We start from the raw sequence: 22,231 nt of genomic DNA, 5'->3' as shown, positions 1-22,231 counted from the left end.
GTCCAATTCCTAACTGCTTTTATAAAGCAAACAAACAAGAAAGAAAAAATAGTAAATTTCAGCTAAGCTTATAATTCTAAAGTAAAAATGGGGGAAAAATGAGCAAGGAGTGAAACTGACGTGTAATGGGCATGCATACAAATAAGAAGATATAGAGAGGATGATGAGTAAGAGAGTGGGGACAAGTGAAGAAAGAGATGGGAAGTAAAGAATGAACATTTGTGTATCAGGCACAAGTTGTAGTTTTCTTGTTGGTTTGAAGCCAAAGTCACTCTTGTGTGCCGAGTTGAAGATAAACCCACAACAAAGTGCAGTCTCTTTTTCATTCCAAATAAACATAACATGAAAGGATGAAGTATGTGATGACAAAATATCAAAATTTGCACTCTCAACATCCTAATCCTCTACCTATATACAAATAAGCTTTTGCTTTGATAAGTAGCATTGTTTTAAATCACATTTAATAGATCACAAACAGCAGGACATAGTTTAGCACACATTTCTCTTAAACCTATTATAACTTGCAGAGTACACCATATACTGTCATCAAAGCTACTGCAGTAAGTGCTTCCAAATTGCAGGACGATCTCTTGATATCAGGAGGACACGAGATGCCAAGTAGTCAAAAGAAGGCGAATACAAGTCATCGGGGCCAATAACTTCTTTTACATTTCGATCACTGCTACTGCCATCAGCAGTGAAAGACTGCACATCATCATTGTTCAAGACATCAAAGACAAACAGCCCTAGCCCAGAAACACCCATTACAAACTCCGAATTTCCCCAAACCTGTGTTATGGCTGAGCAATGCGAGTGAGCATTGGATTCAGGAATCGAGTAAGTGCCCACCATCTTTTGTTTGCGTAATGAGAATTGTTGCACCTCTGAACAAGGTTGTTTATTCCCTGTAGACTTCGTATTAGTACAGCCGATGTAGATTGAGTCTCCACGAGTGAAAACTGACTGCACATTGCTGCCAATATTTGGTATCTTAAGTCCTATGCCAGATGGATGGCGGAAATCTAAGACATTAATGGCATCAGGAGTACAAAACACACCATCATTTCCTTCAGCTTCAGCAGAAGTCACTCTGCATTGCAAAATAAATTCTTGAGTAACAGAAGTTACACACATAACATAGAGACAGTGAAAGACGACAAGATGCAAAAATATAACATAATGACTTTTGGCGGCACAAGAAGTGAAGCATTGATCTAGCGAACACTTCAATCAAAAAAGCAACAAATAAAATTCATATTAATCCACTTAAGAAAGTGTTCAAATTGTATCTTCATTCACAACCGTAAAGATTTTCAACTGAGCGCAGAACTGGTTGAATTGAACTAACTGAATTCATGGTGTGTTATGATCGTTGGTTGTATGTTCTATTATTTAGAGATTTTTATTATTTAGGAGTCTTTATTATTTAGGAGTGTCTTTAGTATTTATCAGTTAGAATCCTATTTTGGGTAGAATCCTATTTGGGAAAGGATACCTTATTGATTAGGAATCATTGTACCTCTATAAAAGAGGGTTTTTCATCAAATAAAGGTATCGAGAATTTGAAATTAAAAACCAACACAGGGAGTTAAGCGATCTTTTACAAATCGCTACTGAGCTTTCAAAAATAGGTTCTACGAAGAACGGGAGCAACAAGGGAAATCAAGGGAATTTTCCGGTGAACATACCTGTGACGAGATCCTATTCGCGGGCACATAACATGGTGAAAAAAGAATTTTGTAATTCCCTAATCAAAGACTTAACCCTCTTCATTTCCAGGTAACTATATTCTAGTAGAAACACCAATCCCCTTCAATTTAGCAAGGCTTAAATTACAGATGATAAAAAAACAAAACAAAACAAAAAAGTGTGGAAGGAAACTAAGTTACCTTTGCCGAACTCCACCACCTAATTCAGCATCAGTGTTAATCACATGAAGAGCAGAGATTTTTCGACCGGATGAAGAAATAGAGAATAATGAATGTTGGTTAACGGAGTTTACATCCCACACAGAAATTGTTTCTGATTCAGCAATAACCACTTTTCCTCTGTTTCTCCACTGCAAAGGACTTGAATTATCCATCATAAGCACAGGTTTCTCCACCTCCCATCTCATTATTTGCTCTCCATCACGTATATCAAATATTTTGACTACCCTTTGGGAGCTGGCACTTGATATGATAAGAGGTCCACATGGTCTATACCACCACTGTCGACTTTCTGGCAACAATGAGCTACACATAACATTCCGTCTATAGGATGTGTTAGAGGGTAAGGGCCCTAGTACTGTTCTTGATGTATTCATTTCTTCATCCTCCATGTGAAAAGCTCGCACGTCTTTGGTATAGAAATCCCATGAACAAAAACCTGAATCACGAGCATTCCCAGCAGATGCAGCCACAACATATCTCCCTGAACATCCGTCAGCACCAGGTGCACGAACTATCCAGCAATCTCTCCATATATTATGTGAAACTCCCACTGGAGGATTGTATACAGCCTTTTCCTGAAATAAAGCATGAGACCGTACTATAAATTATAGACAGTCACTTATAAGATTATCATATGCACACTATCTGTTTGTAAAGATTTGGATAAACACATCATTTGTACACGAAAACATGTTTCGATCAAGGTAAGGCTGCCATAAGCAAACAAGAATGAAGTTAATAAATAAGCGCAAATTAATTAAATTTCTTCATAGCAGAGCAGAAGTATGCAAAGGTACATAGAAATTTAATTCAAATTAAATCCCTTCATTCAACCAAATTGTGAAAAGGAAGAGAGCATGTATCGTATAGAAAAATAAGTTGATGAATAGACAAACAAAATAATAAAAAAAAGGATGCTAAGAACCAAACAGATAGTGCTGATACATACCTCACAATTAGTAATATCATAGTATGAGCATGAGCCATCGTCATGAGCAAGTAGAACAGATTCACCCTCTGACACAAACCATCCACCGGTTGTACTCTTAGTGCCTATATCTTTCAGTTGATTGGCACAACTATCTTCTGTCTCCTCATCAATCACAACTGTATGATTATTTTCCTGGTCATCAAACTCATCAAGCGTCTCATCAGTTGTAAGAACAAGCTCCTCATTCTTGGCATTCACGATGCTTGAAGAATCATGTTTACCTGAAGCCGCACCAGTTTCAGTCTGTTTGACTTCGTTAGAATCAAAACCCATGTTTACATCTCTCATACTAACCTTTTCATCTCCCTTGTTAAGGGAAGCTAGAAACTCCAATGCAATGGGATTTTCTTCAGCAGGGCTCAACAACTTCTTGGCCTTTGATTCAGGGAAATTAGGTTCGTCACAACTCTGAGAACTTTCGGATGGAGGAATCACTGCCAATCTATTTTTAAGCAACTTATGATGAGGAAAGAGTCGTTCTTCAAGTTCCTCACTGTTCAGTCCTTTAACTAAACTTTTCACCTGATCCATTTTCTGATTTCTACTTTTTTCTACCACCTCATCCTCTCCACAGCCATTTTCAACAACTTTGGGAGGATCACCTCCGACATGTCCAATTGCCAACTCAATTCCAGATATCTTATCCTGGATATCGGTAAGAATCACCTTGGATGCATCAGGATTATTCAAATCCAACATCTCTTTAGTTTTCTTAATGTCTGATGCAATCCTCTTTACTTTGCCCTCTAGAAAAGCAAGCTTCTCATGAAGTTTGCTGGGATATTTAACACCACTTTTGCTGCAAGCACCCTCTTTGATCATACCCTTCTCTTTCAAATTCTCCAAAATCTTAACTTTAGTACCACTACTCCCATTTGACTCCTTTAGATGATCAAATTTAGAACTACATCCAGATTTTTCTGCAGATAATATATCTAGTCTAACTTTTGAAAGTTTTGAGGCACAATTTGAATCACCTACACTATCAAGCTCGTTTGATTTTATCAAGCTCGAGCTTGAACTAGGTCCCCTACTATAATTATAATTCAAAGCTCTAAACCCACTCACATTCTTCTTCCTTTCGTCTGATTTCAGATCATTTAGTTCGCAAAAACCATTCTTTTTCTCTAAGCCGACACCTAATCCTCCATTTTCTTTCCCATCCCTAGGACCTCTATTCCCATTCCTTTTCCCTGAACTCGATACCAACCGAGCATCACTCTCTCCCTTAGAAACCTTCACATCTCGGAAAACCCTAATAAATTCAGATGGGCTTGAACTCCTACCTCTAGGCACCGATGACGTGGACCACCGCAATCGCCCTTCATTGCCGTCACCCCCGGGAACAAGAACGGCAGCAGTCTTGTCAACTCGGGGCACTGGCCGGATCGTAGGCTTCTGGGCCCGAGAATGCAACCTGGGGTTGTCTTTACCGGCGACTGATTTCTTGAGGGCGGAAATTGGGTTCGGACTGGAGTTAGGAAAAGAGGTGAGGGGTTTGGCTGGTTTTTGGACGGCGGCGGTTTTGGCAGCAGCGTTGCCAATTCGGTCCTTGAGTCTGCGAGCAGATGGGGCAGACATGGGCAATTTGATTAAATCAGTAATAAATCAAGATTTGGATTTGTGAATGAACATAAGAGAGGCGATTTCTAGGTATTTGGAGATAAAATAAGAAATGGAAAAAAAAAAAAAAGCAACTATCAGGTTATGGGTCTAAAATGGTAGGGTTTGTTTTGGGCGGGAAAGAGATCTGAATTTGATTTTTGAAATTTTGTGCATCCCTTTCACATCTGCAATAACGGCTTTCATGTGTGTACCATTTTTTTTGTGGACGACTATATACCGCCCCTAAATTCCGGTTCACCGCACCCTATTGACCATTTTGCCCTTCTCATTATTTCAAACAAGAATTTTGAAAATTCCAAATCCTCTCTACTTCTTTTCCGTTTTCAAAAAAACCGACCTAAAACGAGATGGCACGAAAAGTAGACATCGGCAAAGGATACATGGGTATTACGGTAAGTTTTTCCGTTCAAACATTTAACGAATTAGTGATTTTAAGGGCTGAAAATCGGGATTAAAATCCCAGATTTTCAACCAGGCGGGTGCGACGCACATGTTCCACCTACGGTGGAACGCATGAACTATGCGTTCCATCGTAGGTGGAACATGTGCGCGACGAGCGATCCACCGTATGGTGGATCGCACGGCGCACGCGCTCCACCATATGGTGGATCGCTCATCGTACGCGTTCCACCTAAGGTGGAACGCGTACAAGACGTGCGCTCCACCTTGTGGTGGAGCGCACGTCGCGCCCGTTTGGCCTACGGGCCAAACGTTTGCGGCGCACTAGTCGGCCCTAAGGCCGACTGGTGCGCCGCACCCGTTTGGGCCTTAGGGCAGGTGGTGTAAGCCACCCGCCCAGGCCAAATTTTGATTTTTTTTTTTAAATTTGTACAGACCGGGCGTAGGCAGACCCGAACATATATAAAAAAATTATGGTAAATTGAATATAATAAATAAATAATATTACAGGATCAGGAGGGATCTGACCCCAGACACACGTCTTCACGTCCTGTTACTGCATCTGCTCGGCGGGAGCGGGCGGAGCAGCAGCGGTTCATGGCGGACGCCCGGAGGGCACAGGCGGAGCGTGCTGAGGGACAAGATGAGGCGGCTGATATAGACATGGACGGGGATGCCTCTATGCATCGTCCTAGTTCTGATACTATCCCCATACATCGTGGCGTCGTGACGAGGGGTCGAGACGGACGATTTTCTTCTACCGCAGCATCTTCTTCTGGTAAGAGAAATTTAAAAATGTGTTTATTTGTATTTGTTTTAATCGTGATTATTGAAAAATATACCAAAAATTTAATGTAAACCGTTTGCTGTAATTTCAGGTAGCAGCAAGCGATCGAGGAGTGTAGAGGATGACTGGGTTGTGAAGGACCCCGTACCCGGGGGTCCATTTGATGGTGCTGTGATCCCGAGCTTTCTGGGACATATTGCATGTGCTATCTGAGCCGGTCAGGATAGGGGCGTCCTTAGGTGTCATACCAGATCATGGTATTGCTCGAAGCTGAGATCATGGTACAGTGGTTCTTCCAGGACGATTCAGTCGCGTATCGAGTCATCTGGCATGTTCCATTTACCTGGTATTATGCACAGTCACATAGATGCTGCTCTGATCACGGTATTTGTAGAGCGGTGGCAGCCAGACACGTCATCATTTCACATGCCATTTGGCGAGATGGCCATTTTGATGCATGATGTGTGGGAGATATTGCGCATCCCCGTAGATGGTGCCATGGTGACTGCTGATGCGACTATTGATGAGCTTAAGGAGTGCGTGATGGATTTTTTTGGGATGACTCGGGTTCAGTTAGATGCCCATCATTATTCTTCTGGTGGTATACGAGCCGCTTCCGTCATAGAGCACTGTGGAGGTGATCGGATTCCTGAGACCCAGGCTATAGCTTGGACGTGGCTGATGCTCGGTTCCACCTTGTTCGTAGACAAGAGTGGTGACCGCATCCGACCTTCTTGTCTGTTAGAGGTGCAGGACTCGGCGGCTGGAGCCGTTGGACTTTCTTGGGGATCAGCTGCACTAGCATATCTATACCGTCATCTTGGTATTGCTACCAGAGGAGATTGCGGGCAGATGACGGGTTGTATGACATTGCTCCAGTCCTGGATTTACGAGTATTTTCCTTGCTTCAGGCCACATCGAGAGGCAGTTACAGTTGACTCGGATCTTCCTAGGGCTTCGTTGTGGCCATCTATATCGATGGAGAAGAGCGATGAGCGGCTGAGAGCATTTCGTGCCCGGCTTGATGTGTTGACAGCAGATGAGGTATACTTGCTATCTAATTATAAATACTGTTCAATTAAAACAAATTTGTATTACCTGTATGTGTTAATGTAATTTTATACATCTGTAGGTCATGTGGATGCCGTATGGCCCTGATGCCATTACGGAGACCCCGAGGACTCTATACGCTGGAGGGATACGGTATCGGGATGTGATCGAGCCGTACATGCCGGGGCGATGCCTTCGACAGCTTGGACATGTGCAGACCATTCCTAGACCGATATTGCGGCCTTCTAAGGCTGTTCGCCCGTGGACCAGTTTGAAGTATCGTGTAGAGGTGCCAGCTGTGATGGTGCAGGGTATTTGGGACTCTTTTCCCCAGTCGTCCGTCCTTATATTGTCTGTATTCACTCCAGCACATACTCCATCAGATTGTGAGGATCAGTACATACATTGGTACACCCGTCACTCACACCCTCGTCTACTTCCGGAGATTGTTGCACCCGGACCGACTGTTTATACTCGCTCGAACAGTGAGATTGTAAGTTATTTTTGGTTTTTCTTTACTGGTCTACTAATGTGAAATGATATTTACTGAAATGTGAAGTGATATTAACTTTGTTTTTTGTTCCTTACTTTTTACAGTGGGTTAGTCGATTAGCTGGCTGGGGTGAAACTGTGTTGGATCACATGAGTCATCTGGACGAGGATGCTGCGATTGTATATAGGCAGTTGTTAGAGCAGATTATGGGTGCTTGGCATTTGGCCAAGTGAGTTATGACTGTATTTCGAAGTATTTTAGTACTATTATGACTGAATTTGGTATTTTGATATTGTCGTTTTTTTTTGTGGTACGTTTTGTTATTATTGCAAATTTAAGAATACATTAGAACGACATAAACGGCATAAACTGGAAAAATACATTACAACGACATAAACGGAAAAAATACATTACAACGACATAAACGGAAAAAAAAATACATTAGTCACTATCTTCTTCGTACTCGTCAATGTTTGGTGAAGATGTCGCTGGTACATCTGACTGTATTGCAAGGTATATCTCTTTCTCCTCTGCAATATTCGTCTCATATTCCACAGGAAAAATGTTCCATGGAGCATTTCCTCTATTTCTTGGCCAAGCTCGTCCTGGAAGGTAATCGTTCTTTGAAGCGATGATACTCTGTAGTACTCGAACCTCTAATTTATAGCGATCCCAATTTTTCACGATCGAGTAAGGATAAGTTCGATGAACCTCGTGAGAAATTTCAGACTCTGTCCATCTTAAAAAGATGATGGAGTTGAAATTTTTTTAGGGATAATTCCCCTCTGATTATCACGCAGTAGTCTGGCGAACATAGCTTTCCAGTCATCAATAGGCATAAACCACTTCAGAAATGTTTGAATATGACTAGGAATATTTCCTTCATTCAAAGTGTTCAACCATTCCTCTAGAGCAAATTCAAAAGGCATGTAATACATATAACATAAGAACCATAGCATGTGTAGTGAGTATATTGGAAACTCACCAGCAGACGGAAGCTTGAAGCAAAACATAAATGGAGTTTCAGGATGGAACATTGCTGGACTCACAAATGTCTCTCCATATACACGGATTGCGTAGTATTGGTAATCAAGCATCTTCGTCGTGCAATCAAACTTATTCAAAGTTGATACTATGCTTTTCTCGGAAGGAAAATTAGGGAACTCATTGGTAAAATCAGATGAAGCCATTTATGTTTGAGAGTTTTCGTTGAAATGAATTTAAAGAGTAAATGTGGATAACTGAAGTAGAAAAATTGTTTAATTTTATAGATGGAGAATATAGCCGTTGGAATATAGCCGTTGGAATATATCTGTTGGAATACTATGCTGTTCGAATATATTAATCAGAATTAACCTGTAACATTACAGAACAACACAGAATTAATCAGAATTCACCTGTAACATTACAGAACCACACAGAATTAATCAGAATTCAACCTGTAACATTACAGAACCACACAGAATTAATCAGAATTCAACCTGTAACATTACAGAACCACACAAAATTAATCAGAATTCAACCTGTAACATTACAGAACCACACAAAATTAATCAGAATTCAACCTGTAACATTACAGAACCACACAGAATTAATCAGAATTCAACCTGTAACATTACAGAACCACACAGAATTAATCAGAATTCACTTGTAACATTACAGAACCACACAATATCAAATACTAATATCCCCTAAGTTTGGCCAATCTGGTCCACTGTGTCACCCTATCCTGATAGAAGCGCTCCCATCCTACAACGCTTTGGCCTCGGTGCACAAACCACCAGTGTACTATAGGGGGCACCGGAAAGTTAGGCGATAAATTTAAACGTATGTAGTGCTGGCAGTGATTCACTAAATGAGCTATACAAATCTCACGTGATGGTCTTGTAGCAGTGGATGCGGCATACAATGGTAAGATAGTACCACACAACGCTAATGTGTCCCCACCTGAGAAACCAAATAACATGATAGCAGAATTGTACATTGTAGCAACCGGCCACAAGTCATCCCAAACGATCATCCAATAATCCGACGTACAACCTGCACCGTCCCAACTTACTCTACGAAGAGCTGCATCAACAGTATCAACAAACACTCTTTGATACAGACAACGGTTAGCAATTACTTCATTTTGAATGTGATGCCTAACTGTCTGCCACGCTTCTTCGTCACCAAAAATGTAAGTTGCTACCGTACGGAAACCACAATTTCCATCACCTACAACGTCGTAGTATGATTCGACGTATGGTTTAATTATGCCAACTATTTTATCGGAATGTACGAAGTCAGAACCATAATACGTTTTTCCATCTGCATTCATGTATATTAGTGTAAAACAACTCTATATTGCAAAATAGTTATAAAAAAATTTAGGTTTATCAGATAAACATTACCTGATGAGGCAGCATTATGTACCGAGGATGACGAGCTAATTCTGCCACTTCTACCACGACTCCTAGATGAACTAGTAGAACGAGCCCGTCCACGACGAGTTTCATTGTATTCCCAAGAACTCGGCATACGTTTTGTGGATTTTCTCACCTTAGGTCGCCCTCGCACGTTAATTTTGACATCGGGTTCGGTGTACTGAGCTTGATCAGGGTGTAGTTGATCATGGATAAACATTGAAATATTACGCATTAAGGATGGGTCGGCTTTAGAGACTTGGTCCACTAAGGACTTAAAATATCGCTGCTCCTCGTTCAGATCATTACACCCATCATTTTCATCAGTGTGACCATGATTGATTAAAAGTGTTCTCCAAAACACGTGAACACTCTCAGTACTGATCATTTGTTCCAGATCACAAGCTCGTTTCAGCTCACATGCACATGGTATCTGATGCGATGTTCTCAATACACAACCGCAACGCACGTACACTTCATGGCTCAACCCTCTCATGCGCTCTAACTCTTGATTCAACAACTGCAGACAGTAGTGAGAGACTTTGAATACAAGTTGGCTTAATGGGCGTCCGGCGAAAGTGACTGCTTGACGAAGCCGGGACTGCTCAAGCATGTACCTGATACGAAGACAAAATTATTATTAGTTAGTGAAATGATACAACCATAAATGCAAATTCCAAAATTGCAGTAGAAGAAATTGCAAATACCTTATATTGGTTGCTTGTGATTCAATCTGCTTGTGAACCTTCTGCCATACCGTGTCAAGGGACCCAGTTGCCGTATTGAGCCATTGCTTTAGACTAGCATGTTCGCTCTCCACTCGACAAGTAGTTGTGTTGCCAAAATGTAGGAACTCCTTTGTCCAAGCAACAACAAACTTCTCCTTATGCACCAACCACATCTCCTCAACATACGAGATAACTCCTTTGAACCTGCTCATCTTTTCCTTCATCATCATAAGATTGGTCTCGTACTCCTCAATGGTTAATGATTCTAATATTGTTCTCCATTTGCCATTCTTGAATTTAGAGGCAAGGCCTTTATCTCCAATGATTCTATACACACGATCTTCCACATCCTTATTTATATGCCAAGTGCATAGCAAGTGCGCTGCTTGTGGAAAAACTTCTTGGATCGGCTTTAATAACCCAAGCTCCCTGTCACTAACAACAACGGTCGGGTTAAGATCATCCCCAAGCAAAATCTTCATCCTTTGCAAAATCCAACGATAGCTCCCTTCGGTCTCGTCTTTAACAATAGCATACGCTATCTTGAAGTTATTATTGCATGGCGTCATCCCAACAATCTCAACAAACGGCATTTTGTACTTGTTTGTTTTATACGTTGAATCAATGCCGATGTACCAGTGGTAAGTCCTGAACATATCAACTGACTCTGGATGTGCCATGAACACATGCGTTATCACACCTGAATCAGCCTGTGTGTAATTGACATATTTGTTCTCCACAGCAATATGATAGAATTGACTAGCCAGGTCTCTACCTTCAAACGCGTCCCTCCTCATTTTGTCCCTGTAATTATATATGTGTTTAATTAATGAGTTGTCCTCTAGGTGTTTTTCTTTAACTGCTGCTAAAATAGCACAAGGCTTTGCTTGAGCTGAAGTCATATCACGCACAATTTGTTTAGATGCGATACTGAGTCCGCTCATTTGCCGACTTCCCTCTGGATACATACGCATTGTATGGTTATGCATTCCAGTTAACCCAGCCTTAGCCTTTATCCCCCATCCAGAAAGGTCTGCATGTTGATAGGCTTTAATCTGAAATTTACAGCGGCACGCTTTAGTTTTACTTTTCCTAATTGCAGGATCTTCATCAATTTTCACAACACCTCTATATCGTTCACCCCGTGAACATCGCAACAACTTCTGTTTTCCCCCATGTTTGTGCGAAGATATTACAATCTCAAACCCATTCTAAATAGCTATCTTTTTTGCCCAATCAATAGCATCCTGACTTGAGGGGAAAACGGTATCCGTTATGAAACGCGAACTATAATCAATGTTATCGGGGTTCCAATCTTCTATCGGTACCTGAATATACGAAAAATTGACATTAAAATTATAAAAAAAAATACTTCGGGGCTATTTCTCCCGTTCAAAATTAATTCGGGGCAATTTCTGCCCATTTTGGCCTGAACGGGCAGGCTGCCCGTTTCACCATAGGTGGAAACGGGCAGCGCGTACTGCCCGTTCCAAAGGTGGAGCGGGTGGCACGTACCACCCGTTCCATGGGTGGAGCGGGTGGCGCATACCACCCGTTCCATGGGTCGAGCGGGTGGCGATTACCACCCGTTCCTTAGGCCGAACGGGTAGTTCATCCGTTCGGCCTAAGGAAATGGTGGTATGCGCCACCCGCCCAGGCAAAAACCGAATTAAAAAAAATACCTAAATAACGTTTTTAATAATCGTAATATTACCTCGTGTTCGAGCTCATTGTCTTCGGGAATGTTTTGATCCATTTTTGTCAAATCCGGGATTTGTGCTCGGGAGAGAAAAGTAGAGAGAGTTTTGAAGGTTTTGGGGAAAAAAAATGAGAAGGGTAAAATGGTCAAAACGGTGCGGTGAACCGGAATTTAGGGGCGGTATATAGCAATACCCTTTTTTAAATGATTAAATGATCGAGAGTCTCTTTATTTCTCTCCTTTCAATATATTTTTTTATTAATTTAATAATTTTAATGATAAATTAATAAATAATGAATGAATATGAAGAGTATTATGGGAGATTATTAGGGACAGAGCCAGCCCAAGACCCAGACTCCGGCTCCACTTTTAAGTACCGATAGTTTCGTCCCTTGTACCTCAACCGCACGGTTAAAATTAGTCACCAAGTATAAATTTCTGGTTTCACCGCCACTAGAGATGATATATATTAGGATCTCCAAAAGAGATTGCTTTAAAAAGTACCAAAACTTAACACACTATACTAAAATATAATATTTTATTTTTTAAACATTCACATTATTTTTTACAACTTTTGTTAAAAAATGCTTCAAGAGTAAGCAACTTTAAAAGTTGAAACAATAACCTCACAAATTATTACTTTATATATAACTAGTCTTACACCCGTGCGATGCACGGTATGTATAATATTTTTTAATATATTAAATATAATTAAACTAATATGAAAAAATGTATTAATATGTAATGTACAGTCTAACTAATTTTATTATAATAATTCATTATAATTTATTAAAAATCTCTTCAAATACTATATTTTACGGGACGGAGATAAAGTAAAATAGATATTAAACATAAAGATAGTAGAGAAAAACTGAGGCAACAAACCTAGAAAATGCACAATAAATTTACTGATTAACAAAGTCCTGAATAATAGTCTCATCTCATTTCAATCCTTCTTTTTCTTTAAGCAACTTGGTCTTTTCGGCTTCTAAAACAACATTGTTTGTTGTGAGTTGAACATATTCAACTCAATATTAGCATTCATTATTTGTGCCTTGGTTGGAGTTCCTTGATCTGTTATAGAAGTAGAGTAACTTGGACTTGGAAACCAAACCAGTATCTATGTCCATTTGTTGGTTTACACTATTATAATAGGGTGTGTGCGAAGCTTTAAGGTGCTTGAGTTCATCGTAATGGAAGCCAACGATCTCAAATTGCATGGAAACATGAATAAACAACAAAGAAAATACTTTTAAAAAGTAACAATAATGTGAGTCATCTAACATAATGAAAAAAAAATAGTTATCTCTTTGTTTAACATGAACATTATCAATGTTTCATCAACTATTTGATGAACAAAAAGGTAAACTAATTTCATCATAAATCATATAATTAAAATTGTGGGAAAATTGATGCATGCATAATGAATCACAAACCGATTATATGGAATAAATCTATAATGAATATCATAAACGATAGGTTAAGAAATTACTTTTTTTATGTGATATATATTCATTAAATATCCTAATTAACTTAACTATTCATTAGTGGTGTTCAAAAACCGAACCGAATCGAAATAACCGATCGAACCGATGTATTTCGGTTTTTCGGTTCAGTGTTTCGATCTATTAGGTTCGGTTTCGGTTTTACTTTTTAAATATTTTCGGTAATTTTGGTCGGTTCAGTTTTTGAATCAAAATGATTATTGCCTTTAAATATATTGTCACGTCCGTGTCCTTAATTTTTTTTATTATACCCCTAATCCTAAGTTATATTATATTCGTTTTAGGATTAGTCGATTAATTGGGTGTTACGGGTATAGTTTTGAGAGTAATTGCACACTTTTATAACAATTATAAGTTTAGGGTAAGTTTTAAAAGAAATTAGATGTTTGGAGGACCAAAAGAAATAATTAACCACTTACTTCAAAGCCTATATATAGCCTTATTTGAGAATTAAGAATCATTTTTATCAAACCAATCATTCATCATTGTTCTTCCTCCATCCTTCTCCTCCATTCTCTCTTCACCTTCAACCACCACCAAAATCAGGGAAGCTCCACCGTTTTGGGTTTTTTCGGAGATCTAACCGTCCAAATCACCTAAAATTTTAACTGGAGACTCTAGACACATAGCAGCAACTTCTGACCGGAGGGATTTTCATTTGGTGGTGTGAGCAGAGAATACGGGCTAGGCAGATTTGGGACAGATTTAGGGTTTTGGTGGTGTTGTTCTCAAATCTAGGCTAAGGTAAGTAACCATCAACTAGTTTTTGGTTTGCATGTATAAATATATGTATATTAAGCCATAAATCTCCATCAATTTATCTCCTAAGGGTTTTCTTAGAAATTATTTGAGTATTGGTTGTTGATTTAAGTTTGTGTTCAAGTTTGAAGGAAATGAGTTCACAATGGTAATTTTGAACTATTTTGATGTTGAATTGGTTTTACCCTGGATGTTGAATTGGTTTTACCTTGATGTTGAATTGGTTCTTCCTAAGAGTTTGATTATTATTTAGTTCAATTTATATTGAATTGGTTTTCTTAAGGGATATTTAGTTCCATTGATGTTGAATTGGTTTTCTTAAGGGTTTAAGTGCTATTTGGGTTCAATTGATATTGATTTGAATTTCTTTAAAAGTTTTAATGTTATTTTGGTTCAATTAGTGTTCAAATTGGAATTTGGTTCAATTAGTGTTCAATTGGAATTCTTTAAGGGTTTTAATGTTATTGTGGTTCAATTAGTGTTCAAATTGGAATTTGGTTCAATTAGTGTTCAATTGGAATTCTTTAAGGGGTTTAATGTTATTTTGGTTCAATTAGTGTTCAATTGGAATTCTTTAAGGGTTTTAATGTTATTTTGGTTCAATTAGTGTTCAATTGGATTTCTTTAAGGGTTTTAATGATATTTTGGATTTCTTCAGGTTTCAATTGCTATTTTGGTTCAGTAAATGCTGGATTTCGATTTATTGATGATTGTAGTAAAGTTGGATCTATTTGATGAAATTGAAGTTTGGTTGGATTTTGGGTAAAGTTTGTATCCATCAGGAGTAGTCCGGACGGGTGGTTTGATATTTGAAGACCATGTTCAGTGAGGAACATGGCCTGTATACACAGTCTAAAGACCTAGTCGGGTATTGGCAGCGAAGTGTTGAGTAAGACCAATACGGGATTAGGCATGGGTAAAGAGACGTCTCGATTATGTTTATGTGTTGTGGATCGATTTACGAGGGGATACTCGGTGATGGATACGATATTGAATTTGATTCGAACTTCGGTTTTTAGTAAATGTTTATATAAGAATCGTTGTGTTTTGATTAAGTTTGATTTGAGGTTATTGGTTAACATTTTATTTTAATTTGATGTTTTTTACAAGTTAATAAGTTTAAGGTTTGGTTTGGTTAAATGTTTTCACAAATGTATACATATAGCTATTTTACGTAAAAACTAGTTTTTATAGTTGATAGTTGCTTACTGAGATTTTTGTCTCATATTTTCAAATGTTTTAATGTTTTTAGGCGAAGAAGTACGAGGTACTGAGGGAAGTGTTCGACACTAGGGCGAGGATTGGATACGGCCACGATTGTCCAAGTCGTCTTCTAGGGTATTGCATACCATTTGTACATGTAGATATAGGCGTTTTTTTTGCTTGTGAATATGTAGGAACTTACGTCGCCCATTTTGAATCGAATATAAAGTAGTGGTATGTCGTATTTTGGTTTGAATGTCCAAGTATGGTGTTGATTTGTGAGATTAGGCAAATTAAAAGTTAACAAGTTAGAATTGGAGTAATTTTCTATGTTTCGAACTCGTTTTGGTAAAACACACGAGAAAAGAATTCGTAATTGGAAATTATAAATGATTTCGACCTTTTACAAATGTAAAAGTATATGTAGAAAATGTTTTTAAGTTCAAACATGATTTGTAATTCTTAACATTTGATTGTGAGATGTTACTTCCGACTCGTTCACGTCTGTGGTAACGTCTCACTGTCATATCCGATTCTATTTTGGATCGGGTTTGACATTTTGGTATCAGAGCAATAGGTTGGTCCATAAGTATATATATATAGGTATATCCGTGTCAAGTATATAACTTACTAAAGTGTATTGAGAAGTTGAATAAATATTATTCATGCATATCACATATATAAATTGTAATAGTTTGTTCATCATATAGATGCATCCAAGACGACAACATGGCCGACCACCTCTAAATAGGCGTAGAGGTAGAAATGCAGAAAGAAGAGAATTGGGACGGGGTCCCGTAAGCACAGAGGATAGTGTAGCCTCTGATGCTAGAGTTCCACCTGTTTCCCAACCTCAAAGACAACCACCAGAAAATCAACCTGTTAATCCTCCACCAATACCACCCGAACCTAAACATCGTGTACCACCTGTGGCTCCACAAGCCGCAATGCCACAAGTTGCACAAATCCTGCAGCTTGAACCCCGAACATTAGTTGAAGCTTTAGTAACTATGATGGAAACACGTGAGGCACGTCGAAGGCCTAGTGAGTTAATTGAAGATGCCAAAAACTGTGGGGCATTTGATTTCAGAGGTACAATTGAACCTGAGCAAGCTGATAATTGGCTAAAAGCTACAGAAAAAGCCTTTAGTACTATGCAGTTAAGTACTGAAGATAAAGTAAAGACCATGTTTGGTTTATTACATGGGCCAACAGATACATGGTTAACTAGAGTTAGGGGTTTGTATCCTGAAGGTTTAAACTGGGATGTTTTCAAACGTGAATTCATGAAAGAATATCTGATTGAATCATTTTAGAAAGCGAAGAGGAATGAGTTCTTTAATTTGAAACAGGGAACTATGACTGCGAGGGAGTATGTGGATAAGTTCGATGATTTATACCGTTATGCAAGTCAGTGGTTTCCCACTGAGGAAGTTAAATCTGAAAGGTTCAAAAATGGTCTGAGTGCATTTTATCAGAATGAACTGAGTTTGTATGAAGGTACATATTACCGAGGCTAGGTGGAAAAAGCATTGCAGAAAGAAATGTTGAAAGGCAAGTTAGAATCTGAGAACAGTCAGAAGCAGTCAGAGGATATTGGGAGATCCAAGTTTGTGAAAGGGGGATCATCTCAGTTTCGAGGTGGTCAAACTCAGAGTCAGAACACAAGAGGAGCACCTGTGAGCCGTACTAATTTTCGAGCATCTGATACTATTAGCCAAGCTTCGTATAGTCCTTCCATTGCTAGTAGTGATAATGGTCCAAAATGTGTTCAGTGTGGGAAATTTCATTCTGGAGAATGCAGGAAAAGATCTCTGGGATGTTTTCAGTGTGGAGGAAGGGGTCACTTGAAAAAGGATTGCTCGTCATCAGGGAGGATAACAGAATCTAAAAGAAGAATTTCATGTTATGAGTGTGGCGAAGAAGGGCATATACGTACTAATTGTCCTAAATTGAACACTGTTGGGAGAGGTCGAGGATCACAGGGTGACAGAACAAGTGGAGGTAATTCAGTTGGAAGAGGAAATGGTCGTGGTAATGGTAGAGGTACCAATATGGCCAGAGGAGCTGGTAATACTTCTCAGGGAGCTAGAAATCAGGGTACTCAGTCGGATAGAGCTGCAACTCAACCTCGAGTTTTTGCTATGACTCCACAAGAAGCTGTTGCATCTGCAGAAGTTATCACTGGTACGATTTCTTTATTTGGAAAAGATGCTTATGTGCTTATTGATCCTGGTGCTACGCATTCCTTTGTGTCGCCTTTATTTATGTCTGATGTAATGTGGGAGTCGGAATTGTTGCCTAGATGTTTAATTGTTAGCATGCCTATGGGAGAATCGTTAGTATGTACACATGTCTATCCTAATTGTGAAGTAAAATTAGGAGAGTCCTTTATACATGCGGATTTGGTACCTTTAATGGTTCAAACATTTGATGTGATATTAGGCATGGATTCATTATCTAAGTGTCAAGCCTTGGTAGACTGTTATAGGAAGAAAGTTAATCTATTATTAGCTAATGGGGAAAAATATGTGTTTCAAGGCGAGAGAGGTGTACATAGAAATATAGTCTCGGTTATGACAGCTTTAAAAATGGTAAGGAAGGGGTGTGAATCTTTCTTGGCGTATGTGATAGACAGCAGGGAAAAACCTCCTAAATTAGAAGATGTGCCAATTGTGAATGAATATCCAGATGTGTTCCCAGATGAGATACCAGGGTTACCACCAGAAAGAGAAATAGAGTTTGCAATTGACTTACAACCGGGTACTGCTCTTATATCCCTAGCACCATATAGAATGGCACCGGCAGAAATGAAAGAATTAAAAATACAGTTGCAAAAGTTGTTAGATAAGGGATATATACGACCTAGTGTGTCACCCTGGGGAGCTCCGGTGTTGTTTGTGAAGAAAAAAGATGGAACAATGCGGTTGTGTATAGATTACCGTCAGTTGAATAAGGTTACAATCCGTAACAAGTATCCGTTGCCTAGAATCGATGATTTGTTTGATCAGCTGCAAGGGGCAATAATATTTTCAAAAATTGATCTGAGAACCGGATATCATCAGTTGAAGATCAGAGAAGGAGATGTTCAGAAAACAGCTTTCAGAACTCGATATGGGCATTATGAGTTTTTGGTAATGCCATTCGGGTTAACTAATGCACCTGATGCATTTATGGATCTGATGAATCGAATATTTAAACCTTACTTAGATACATTTGTAATTGTGTTTATTGATGATATTCTTGTGTATTCTAAGAGTAAGGAAGACCACAACAAGCATTTGAGGACAGTTTTGCAGATTCTGAGAGAGAAGCAGTTGTATGCCAAATTTAGTAAATGTGAGTTTTGGCTTGATGAAATTATGTTCTTGGGGCATGTGGTATCAGCTAAGGGAATTCTAGTGGATCCTAAGAAAGTTGAGGCTGTAGCTAACTGGAAAGCACCGTCGAATGTACATGAAGTGCGTAGTTTTCTGGGGTTAGCAGGGTATTACAGAAGGTTTGTGAATGGATTCTCACTTATAGCTTCTCCAATGACGCAGTTGCTGAGAAAGGGAGTAAAATTCAAGTGGACACCCGAGTGTCAGAACAATTTTGATACTTTGAATTCAAGACTGGTTAGTGCTCCAGTGTTGACACTACCTGTAGTGGGTGAAGGGTATACAATATATAGTGATGCTTCAAGGCAAGGTCTTGTAATTGTGTTGATGCAGAATGATAAAGTAATTGCTTATGCGTCACGACAGTTAAGACCACATGAATTGAATTACCCAACACATGATCTTGAATTAGCTGCTGTTGTGTTCGCTTTGAAGATTTGGAGACACTATCTTTATGGTGAGAAATGTCGCATTTTCACTGATCACAAGAGTTTGAAGTACATAATGAGCCAGAAGGAATTAAATTTGAGGCAAAGAAGATGGATTGAGCTACTGAAAGATTATGATCTGACAATTGAATATCATCCGGGTAAAGCTAATGTTGTAGCTGATGCTTTGAGCCGCAAGAATGTTGGAAGTTTGAGTTATATTAAATCTGTAAAAATGCCTTTGTTACTTCAAATGAGGGATTTGAATGTAGAGTTGAATTGTGAAAATGAAGGAGTGTTATGTGCAATGTTGAAAGTGAGACCAATTCTTAGGGATAGAATCAGAGAAGATCAAAGACAAAATAAGTTCTTGGAGCGGATTAAAGATGAAGTTGTGCAAAGAAAGTGTACTGATTACAAGATTTCAATAGATGGTATGCTAATGTTTGGAGATAGAATGTGTGTTCCAAATATTAGTGATATTAAGAAGGAGATATTAGAAGAAGCTCATGATTTCTCCTATGCAATGCATCCTGGGAGTACAAAGATGTACAGAAACCTTCGTGATCATTTTTGGTGGAAAAGGGATGAAAAGAGAAATAGCTGAATATATGAGCAGATGTTTGAGTTGCCAACAAGTCAAAGCCGAACATCAACGACCTGCTGGTACTTTGCAACCGCTTCCTATTCCGGAATGGAAGTGGGAGCACATTACAATGGACTTTGTCAGTGGATTGCCTCGTACACAATATGGTAATGATGCTATATGGGTAATTGTAGATAGATTGACGAAATTAGCCCATTTTCTGCCAGTGAAGGTAACTTTCTCGTTAGAAAAGTTGGCACAGTTGTATGTCAAAGAAATTATGAGACTTCATGGTGTGCCAGTTTCTATTGTGTCTGATAGAGATCCTCGTTTTACATCAAGATTTTGGCCTAGTTTTCAAGATGCATTGGGAACTAAATTGAACTTGAGTACTGCCTTCCATCCACAGTCAGATGGTCAAAGTGAACGTACAATTCAAACTTTGGAGGATATGTTAAGAGCTAGTATTCTGAATCTCCAAAGTAGCTGGGATGTGCATTTGCCTTTAATGGAGTTTGCATATAATAACAGTTATCAGTCTAGCATTGATATGGCACCTTATGAGGCATTGTATGGAAGAAGGTGTAGGACTCCGTTATGTTGGTCTGAAGTGGGTGAAAGACAGTTATTGGGGCCTGAGATAGTGCAATTGACGACTGAAAAGGTACAAATTATCCAGCAGAAACTGAAAGAAGCTCAAGACAGACAAAAGAGTTATGCAGATTTGAAACGTAGATCGATTGAGTATAGTGTGGGAGATAAAGTATTTTTGAAAGTATCACCGTGGAAGGGTTTACTCCGATTTGGCAAGAAAGGAAAGTTGAGCCCTAGATTCATTGGTCCGTATGAAATTGTGGAAAGAATTGGACCTGTTGCATATCGTTTGAAGTTGCCTCAAAATCTTTCAAACATTCATGATGTTTTTCACGTGTCAATGTTGCGGAGGTATAGAAGTGATCCAAATCACATTATCCAAGAGCAACCAATCGAACTTTCAGAGGATTTGACTTATAAAGAAGAACCAATAACAATCTTGGCTGGAGAGGAAAAAGTGTTAAGGAATAAGACAGTACCACTGGTGAAAGTATTGTGGCACATGCATTCTCGGGAGGAAGCAACCTGGGAAAGAGAAGCGGATATGAAACACCAATACCCTCATTTGTTCACTTCTTCGGGTAAGTAAAATTTCGAGGACGAAATTCTCTAAGGTGGGGAGAATTGTCACGTCCGTGTCCTTAATTTTTTTTATTATACCCCGAATCCTAAGTTATATTATATTCGTTTTAGGATTAGTCGATTAATTGGGTGTTACGGGTATAGTTTTGAGGGTAATTGCACACTTTTATAACAATTATAAGTTTAGGGTAAGTTTTAAAAGAAATTAGATGTTTGGAGGACCAAAAGGAATAATTAACCACTTACTTCAAAGCCTATATATAGCCTTATTTGAGAATTAAGAATCATTTTGATCAAACCAATCCTTCATCATTGTTCTTCCTCCATCCTTCTCCTCCATTCTCTCTTCACCTTCAACCACCACCAAAATCAGGGAAGCTCCACCGTTTTGGGTTTTTCCGGAGATCTAACCGTCCAAATCACCTAAAATTTTAACTGGAGACTCTAGACACATAGAAGAAACTTCTGACCGGAGGGATTTTCATTTGGAGGTTTGAGCAGAGAATACAGGCTAGGCATATTTGGGACAGATTTAGGGTTTTGGTGGTGTTGTTCTCAAATCTAGGCTAAGATAAGTAACTATCAACTAGTTTTTGGTTTGCATGTATAAATATATGTATATTAAGCTATAAATCTCCATGAATTTGTCTCCTAAGGGTTTTCTTAGAAATTATTTGAGTATTGGTTGTTGATTTAAGTTTGTGTTCAAGTTTGAAGGAAATGAGTTCACAATGGTAATTTTGAACTATTTTGATGTTGAATTGGTTTTACCTTGATGTTGAATTGGTTCCTCCTAAGAGTTTGATTATTATTTAGTTCAATTTATATTGAATTGGTTTTCTTAATGGATATTTAGTTCAATTGATGTTGAATTGGTTTTCTTAAGGGTTTAAGTGCTATTTGGGTTCAATTGATGTTGATTTGAATTTCTTTAAGAGTTTTAATGTTATTTTGGTTCAATTAGTGTTCAAATTGGAATTTGGTTCAATTAGTGTTCAATTGGAATTCTTTAAGGGTTTTAATGTTATTGTGGTTCAATTAGTGTTCAAATTGGAATTTGGTTCAATTAGTGTTCAATTGGAATT

The 22,231-nt window shown here is 38.7% G+C and overlaps 1 protein-coding gene across 1 annotated transcript; it reads right to left on the bottom strand.

The window, feature by feature from the left end:
• Positions 1-274: 274 nt before the first annotated feature.
• Positions 275-4,603, bottom strand: LOC136218718 (KIN14B-interacting protein At4g14310). Its single transcript, XM_066005782.1, has 3 exons — positions 2,881-4,603; positions 1,890-2,506; positions 275-1,090 (listed from the first exon to the last, which is right to left on the bottom strand). Exons 1-3 carry the CDS (start codon positions 4,501-4,503, stop codon positions 553-555), a joined length of 2,778 nt encoding a protein of 925 aa, XP_065861854.1. The 5' UTR covers positions 4,504-4,603; the 3' UTR covers positions 275-552.
• Positions 4,604-22,231: the final 17,628 nt, after the last annotated feature.

This window comes from Euphorbia lathyris, chromosome 2 (assembly GCF_963576675.1).
Source record: "Euphorbia lathyris chromosome 2, ddEupLath1.1, whole genome shotgun sequence".
In the NCBI taxonomy this organism is placed as follows: Eukaryota; Viridiplantae; Streptophyta; class Magnoliopsida; order Malpighiales; family Euphorbiaceae; genus Euphorbia; species Euphorbia lathyris.
This window is presented reverse-complemented; position numbering and strand designations above follow the sequence as displayed.